The sequence below is a fragment of the Chondrus crispus genome, genomic scaffold (assembly GCF_000350225.1).
Source record: "Chondrus crispus Stackhouse genomic scaffold, scaffold_50, whole genome shotgun sequence".
NCBI classification, from domain to species: Eukaryota; Rhodophyta; class Florideophyceae; order Gigartinales; family Gigartinaceae; genus Chondrus; species Chondrus crispus.
This window is the reverse complement of record NW_005178495.1, coordinates 343,220-350,121: the sequence shown is the minus strand read 5'-3', so window position 1 is coordinate 350,121 and position 6,902 is coordinate 343,220. Positions and strand designations below refer to the sequence as shown.

General features: G+C 58.9%; 4 protein-coding genes; 2 read left to right on the top strand and 2 right to left on the bottom strand.

The window, feature by feature from the left end:
• Positions 1 to 817: 817 nt before the first annotated feature.
• CHC_T00006785001 (hypothetical protein) lies at positions 818 to 1,336 on the top strand. Its single transcript, XM_005709980.1, has one exon. It carries the CDS (start codon positions 818 to 820, stop codon positions 1,334 to 1,336), a length of 519 nt encoding a protein of 172 aa, XP_005710037.1.
• Positions 1,337 to 1,366: 30 nt separating this feature from the next.
• On the bottom strand, positions 1,367 to 1,645 carry CHC_T00006784001 (hypothetical protein). XM_005709979.1 is given in 2 exon segments: positions 1,367 to 1,459; positions 1,460 to 1,645. 1 exon segment carries the CDS (start codon positions 1,643 to 1,645, stop codon positions 1,460 to 1,462), a length of 186 nt encoding a protein of 61 aa, XP_005710036.1. The 3' UTR covers positions 1,367 to 1,459.
• Positions 1,646 to 2,846: 1,201 nt separating this feature from the next.
• CHC_T00006783001 (hypothetical protein) lies at positions 2,847 to 4,187 on the top strand. XM_005709978.1 is given in 3 exon segments: positions 2,847 to 3,260; positions 3,381 to 3,485; positions 3,486 to 4,187. The coding sequence occupies 2 exon segments, from the start codon at positions 2,847 to 2,849 to the stop codon at positions 3,483 to 3,485; spliced, it is 519 nt and encodes a 172-aa protein (XP_005710035.1). The 3' UTR covers positions 3,486 to 4,187.
• Positions 4,188 to 4,380: 193 nt separating this feature from the next.
• Positions 4,381 to 5,357, bottom strand: CHC_T00006782001 (hypothetical protein). XM_005709977.1 is given in 2 exon segments: positions 4,381 to 4,700; positions 4,701 to 5,357. The coding sequence occupies 1 exon segment, from the start codon at positions 5,355 to 5,357 to the stop codon at positions 4,701 to 4,703; it is 657 nt and encodes a 218-aa protein (XP_005710034.1). The 3' UTR covers positions 4,381 to 4,700.
• Positions 5,358 to 6,902: the final 1,545 nt, after the last annotated feature.

The window sequence follows — 6,902 nt, the reverse complement described above, 5'->3', positions numbered from 1 at the left end:
CGGCCTGCCAAGCACATTGCACTACAGCGTCCCGTCTGGGCAGTGTATTGGACTACAAGATGCTGCCTGGTATGGCAGTACTGAGTAGTGCAATTGGGCCTACATCTGTGCCCACGGGCGAGAAATGGTATGGTCCCACGCTTCCCCTGGGCGGAATCTGGGTATCCATGTACAGTGCTCATAGGGTGGCATATCGCACGGAATATGGGCTTCGTCACTGCCGGTGCAGTGAGCTGCATTGCAGCCTACTGCACCTGCAGTGAGGTTGCCATTTATTTTGAGCTACTCGAAGGGGGCATTGTACATATCCTACTTCAGCTAAATGTACTTACTATAAACTACCTTCTTTCAGACTATCATCATCGCAAAGTCATTAGAACGAAGTGAGAGGACTTAGGAACACGGACGCCGCTTGGGAGGCAAGAGTGAGGAGGTGGGGAGGAAGGGGGCCGGACGTTGACGAGAGAGGGAAGGCTGCTCCAACGCACGCTGGAGTAAGCTGCGGCAGCGCCTGCGCGATGACTTACAGCCATGCCTTACAGTCCGGCGTGGCGGCTCCTTCGCGAGACTTTTCGGGGCCCCCGCGAAGGCGTCCAGTTACGTGGCCACGTGTTCTTGCCTTCAGATTCAAATAATCTTCGCTGCATGAGATCACACCGGATCACGTCGCAATGATCCAATCTTCTCAAATCGATTGAACCCTCTCTATCGCATCCCCGCCAAACTAAAACGTCCTGCCATTCCCATTTCCTCCTTCTCAACCCATCCCCCCCCCGTCCACCACCACCGCCCCCCCCCCTCCATCTGCTGCTGCACAATGGCGGACGAATTCGACGATCTGCTCGACGACTTCGGGCGGCGCCCGTCCGTCCTCAAGCGTCTCTTCTACATCCTCCTCTCCCTCGAGCCCGTCCTGGTCACGGCGATCCTCTTCGTGCGCATCTTCCTCGTCTCCATCTCCGCCTCGCAAGTCACCCTCGTCCTCTCCGTTCTCCTTGCGGCCGTGCTGCTCTCCCTCTCGTACCACAACCTGGCCTTCGCCAAGGCCGCGCGCCTACGTCGCGCGGGCTCGCCGCCAACGAAGGGCGCGTACAAGGGCGACAAGGCCGCGTACGAGAAGGCCATGGCCTCGTTCGAGGGCTCCATCTCCAGCGCCTCCCTGTGGTACAGCTGCGCGTACAACAACGCCATCTTCATGATCGTCACCCCGCTCCTCGGCATGTACCTCCTCCCGGACAAGGTCGCCGGCGACCTCAACCTGCTGCTCTCCGGCGCCGCCGCCGCCGCCCTCGCGCTGTTCAACTCGAACACCGCCCTCAAGGCGATCGGAGAATAGCGGCACCGTGCACTGATAAAACTCATCGCGTTTCTCGCGCGTGGACAAAAGCCCCGTGCCATAACAATTTATGCCCCGCTCCGTGTACGACTACTCCCTGCCCGACCGCCCCGTCTATACTGCCTATCTAACAAGCTCGCACAGAGCCTTGACCACATCCCCCCTCGCCTGGCGCAGCGCGCGCTCGGCCTCGCGCCGCTCCAGGTCGAGCTCGTCCACGATCAGCACCACGTCCGCCTCCTGCACCTTGACGTTGAGCAGCTCCTTCTCGGCCGCGTCCTTCTTTGACACGCTCGACTTTCCCAGCATCGCGCGCATCGAGTCCGCAACCTGCACCGTGTCCATCTCACGCTCCTCGACATAGTCTGTCACCTTGTCCAGGTCGCCCGTCGCCTTCGCGCGCACCCGGTTCTGCTCCTTCGTTGCGGCCGCGTCTTCCGACGACATCGTGGGCGGGCAAAGGGAAACGGCGATGGGGCGCAGCTTAGAGCGAAGTCGACCCTGTTAAAGCCGCGATTTCGAAAAGTAAAGACTGGGTGCGACCGGGTGCGTGTTGTGGGTGGCTGTGGTGGCAGAGCCGATCATGAAATGCGAATTCTCGATAATAAAAAAATCAAACCGCCCCATACGGAGCCCGTGGTGACGCCGACGACGACACGGTCTCCAGCGCCCACAGTAACATGTTACGCGCCGGCCGACTCTGGGCGCTCAGTTTTGCCCGCCCCGGCGGCAAGCAGGACACCCTCCCTCATACTCCCCTGCCCCCCTCCCCTTCCGCCCACCTCGCTATCACGCGCCATGGCGAGCCCTCCACGTTTCCGGCGCGCGCCGTTCTAACGTGCGAGGAGGGTAAGCAGCCGCGCGAGGGGCCGGCGGGCGCCGTGACGAACGGGGGGGGGGGGGGGGGGGGGGGGGGGTAGGTACTACTATTCAAAGCCCTCACCCATACTGAATTGGGAGTGCGTCAAAATATAGTTCCGTACTACAGCAGCACTTCTGTAGTTGACATAGGGCATCTTTAGTTTGTGCTAGTGAAATGAATTGCGCTCAAACGAGGCGACTTTGAAGATGTTAGTTGTGAAATCGTAAGACCCCACCGCAGCGCTCTCAGTCGCCAGTGCATTGACTTGACTTACGCTCCGAAACGATTTCACAACTAACATCTTCCGGCTGCGGTGGGGGTGGTAGAGTTTGAATTGGACAGCAGATGAGGATAAATGACGGGGACGTCAGGCCTTGCTGTACGATGTAGAGAGTTTGGCGAGGTCGAGATTGTTGACGTCAAGTGATTTGTTCAATCTACAGTACAGCTGTACGCTGTACGGTTCCGTATTGCACCTCCCCCAACGCTATCCAAGCAAAGTGCGGAGCAAAGTGCACGTCCATTTTTCCCTCACTACAGTATTTCCTCTTTTGAGCGGAACGCCGTGGTATGACACCTCACTAGAACCCTGCCTCCCCAGTCCCCCCTCTCGCCCGCGCCATCTCTCCCCACCAACCCCCCCTCACCATGACGCTGCGAATAACGCGGGGCATCACGTCGCTCCCCAAGCGCGTGCGGGTAATCGCGGTGACCTTCCTCGCGCTGATGGCGCTACTGACGCTGATGTCGGACGGCGGCCCCCGGGAGACCGACGCCACGCCCGAGTCGCTCAAGAGCGCGTCGGCGGGCGAGCACGCCGTGGACGACGTCCCGCTGGCGCCCAAGTCGCGCCTGGACCTGGGCGCCTCGGAGGAGGGCAAGACGGCCACGATCGTCACGTGCCCGAGATGCAGGCTCAACTCGCTCCCCCTCGTCAAGAAGTTCGTCTACCACCACGCCAAGCTGTTCGAGCCCCGCCTCAAGGTCGACTTCATCCTCGGGGAGGACCCCGTGCTGCACCTGTATGACCACGGGAAGGAGGTGGAGGAGGTCCCGCTCGCGGTAAGTTTCGCGTTCGCATCGCCGTGCGAGAATTGGCTCCGCGTGGCCCCCGCCGTTTTCTAACCCGGTTTGCCATTTGTCTGGTTGTTTTTTTTTTTTTTGGCCCGTGCGGTGGAGCAGAAGTTCGACTGGAAGCAGATCATGCGGAAGCTCGTCGAGTTTGGGATTAAGCCCATCGATGTCACGGAAGACGTGCGAGAAGCGTTGGAGATGCAGGATGAGTAGTCATGGCGCGCGGATCGCTACATTCTTCGCGTGCGTCCGCATGCTCCTATCCACCCCCCACTCACTACCTCTCGCGGCTCAAAGCTATGGAGTTAGACGCAATGCTCCTTTGCAACCTTCCAAGCCTCGTCTTTCACTCGGCGGCATTATGTAATTCGCTGCCTGTCTTCGAGATGCCCGAGTGCGATGCTGCTGTACAAGTAAATATCCTGTTGTATACGACAAGGAAGACTTGCTGTGGGAGCTTGCAGTTGTGAAGTCGATCTCCATGGCTGGGGAATGAGCGGGACGTAGCATGTCTGTACACCGACGCTTGCGCGTGCGACGACCCGCTGCCGATATGCCTGCAGCTTAATGTACGACTGCATCACAGCGGATTGGGATTGCGGTAAAACTCACGAGTCCGTCGAAAGCGTTATGCCAACGTAAGGCAGGGCTTAGCTAATACTTGTACTCAAAGAGAAAATGCGGCGATGCGATCCCATACCGTTTGCACAAGAGTGTTAAGACCACAAAACCTGTGCGGGGCCGATCATTCTCTCTAGCTGTGCACCCATACTATCGTGAGTTTATAAATTGCGTTCTCAATAAATGGAGACGTGGAGAAGGCGGGTGGCCTGAATGCACGCCGCGCGTGAGATGCCTTTGACGAGCTGAACCCAGGCATGGCCACCTGACTTGTGTGACGTCCAGCCTGTTACTCTAGCTCTCCAAGGCAATTGATATCTGCCAAATGCCCCAACACACGCACCGCCACTCACGTTGTGGAGCGGAACACACACCTCGTTTCTACCTACTTGCTCACGCGTCACGGCACTCCCTTCAGCACGGCGACTGAGCAACGCGGAAGCGCAGTGACAAGGCTGGGACCGTTCGGCATTGCAACGGGAGGCAATTGGTGACAAAAGTGGTATAGTGTACTGTAATATTGGATACGACGCGCCTGATGGAGACATTGATAGTATCTCTATGCTGTGCGCAGAGATCGAGTAGGGCCCGACACGCGGTCTAGGCCAGGGCTACAAAAAAAACAAGAGTATGAAATCGTTGCTCGACTATGGGGCGACTCTGAGTTAAAAAAACTGCACGCGCACGAATCGGGTGAGGAAAGCTGTTCGGCAATGTAACCCCAACGGGCTTGCAAGTGTTGGCGAGGTATAGAAGGGCTTCGGCTCTCCCGCGGCGACGGCGCAAAGCAAAGAAAGACGGGCGTCCCTACGAAACCGACTTGAGTATGACTTCCTGCAGCTTGCGCAGCTCGGTCCTTGTCGAAAGATCCATGAAGCGATCGCCGACCATGATGGTCAACCCGCCGAGCAAGCTCTGGTCAATAGCCGTCTCAACAGTAAGCTCCGCATTCGGCTTGTCCGCGAAAAACCTAGCCTTGATCTCTTTCTTGAGCAGCGCGAGCTCCCAATCGGATAGCGGCATTGTCGTGGTGACCTTGACGACAACCTCTCCCTTGAGCGCGGCGATGATATCCTGAAACGACTGTAGGGTCTTCGTGGTCTCCCCCGTGCGGCCGTTCTCGGCCATGACGATGAAGAAGTGGGAGAAGATGTCGGAGAAGGCGGCCTTGCGGACGATGTCGGACACGACCTCTGTCTTTGCGGTGCGCGGCAGGGTGGGGTTAGCGAGGAAGCGCTCGAGCGTGGCGTTCTCCGTGGTCATGTTCTGCATACGCGACACGTCACCGATCACGGCGTCCAGCGAGCCGGTCTTGCGCGCGGCGTTGTACAGAGCGGTGGCGTAGCGGCCGGCCGTGTCGACCGCGCGCGGGATCTCGACCTCCGCGGCGACCGCCGTGGACAGGCGGCGCGACAGCGAGCGCGCGAGCGCCCGCGCGGGAAGGGAGGTCGGCAGACGGAACATCGTGGCGCGGGATCGGAGGAAGCGGCTGCGGCGATCGCGGAGGGGGCGGGAGGGAGGGCTGGATTGGTGCGCGCGATGCGGGGTGGGGGAGGCGTGAGGAGGAATAAGGTGTGGCTGCGGGCACAGCCGAAATTCGACGGAGATTGAGAGGGGTGCCCTGGGCAGAAAATGAAAATGTCTGTGTGAAGGGCGTTTGGGCTGTATTTTTCTAGTTTTCTGCGGGGGCTGGGAAATAGCGGTTCGGAAGGAGTGCTGCCTTTTTTTTAAAGGAAGATTTTGAGGCGTTTTTTTTTTTTTTTTGTGGCGAGGGCCACAAAAAATACGCCTCAAAATCAAAATCACCGATTAATGATTTAGAGTTGTGCATGAAATTGAAGAGACATGGTTATGTAGGTTATGTTGGTACACGGTCTCAGAAGGGTGAAGGGCGGCTTTCAAATATCAAACGAAGCACAAGTCGCTATTCCCGAAAAGAAAAAAATCACTCTTCAACTCCCTGTTCTTTTCCCACCATCTCCGTTTCCTCTTCGTTACCATCAGTTAACCCCCCATCTCTAATCCCCTAATCTGTTCCATCCCGGCCAATGTCACCTCCAACTGGCGCCGCCACCGCCCCAACCTGTGCTCCCAAGTGCACTGTGTCGCTTCGGTCGTCCAGACTCACGACAGTGTGACCAAAGTCTGGACGAGCGAAGCGCCATAAGCATCTTTGGCCCACACTGCCCAAACACACCAAGAATGATTACCAAAAAAAAGCTTCGGGTCGCACTCTCGGCAGTGACGAGACACGAACGGTCACCGCGAGGGAGAATGGCCCCCCCTTGTAAGCTGAAAAAAGTTGGTTGTATGTGTATTTACGCGTGCACGGCCGTCCTGGTGCAGCGAAAGCTGATCAAACGGCTAGCCCGACCATTCCTGAATAGATACGCAGGTTGATCATTCGCCCCGCCGTCTTTGTAGCGCCCCATCACACAACTAAGTCGCCTGGCCTAGAAACTGAGCACGCCATCTGCCTGCCAGTTGACGCGATCCCCTTCGTCCGCACCTCCGCCCATCCGCCGCCCCCCGCCCTTCCCACGGCTCCACCGCAGCCCGCGCCGCGGCGCCACGCGCGCTCCTTCCTTCCCGTCCCAAGCGCTCACTGTGCCCTCTGCCCGACATCTCGGCGGCGCCGTGCTTGAAGCCGCGCCGCGCACCTGCGGCGCAAGTGCGTAAAAAGTTTTTCTGCCTTCTCGCGCAACCCCGCATCCCGCTGCCAGCGCCACCTGGGCGCGGACAGCGCGGAATTGGAGCTCCCTCGACACGTCACGGTTTCCAAAGAGGCAGCCAATCACACCTTGCCGCCCACGAGATCTCGCCTTTTCCCTTTTCTGTCTGCGGCACATCCCCCGGCCTCCACCTTGCCGCCATCTCCGCGCCCTCCACTCCCGCGCCCTCCACTCCCGCGCCCGTTCACCCGCATACGCGCACCACGCCCTTCTTCTACCCCCACCCCAGTTCCCGCGCCCCGCCCGATCATGTAACACGCCCCCCTGTCACCTCCCC

Bases quoted from the DNA above. Each gene is read 5' to 3' on its own strand.
- CHC_T00006783001 (XM_005709978.1), top strand. From the start codon at position 2,847: ATGACGCTGCGAATAACGCGGGGCATCACGTCGCTCCCCAAGCGCGTG. The intron at 3,261-3,380 runs GTAAGTTTCGCG...GCGGTGGAGCAG, and splicing joins TGGAGGAGGTCCCGCTCGCG to AAGTTCGACTGGAAGCAGAT.
- CHC_T00006782001 (XM_005709977.1), bottom strand. From the start codon at position 5,357: ATGTTCCGTCTGCCGACCTCCCTTCCCGCGCGGGCGCTCGCGCGCTCG.
- CHC_T00006784001 (XM_005709979.1), bottom strand. From the start codon at position 1,645: ATGCTGGGAAAGTCGAGCGTGTCAAAGAAGGACGCGGCCGAGAAGGAG.
- CHC_T00006785001 (XM_005709980.1), top strand. From the start codon at position 818: ATGGCGGACGAATTCGACGATCTGCTCGACGACTTCGGGCGGCGCCCG.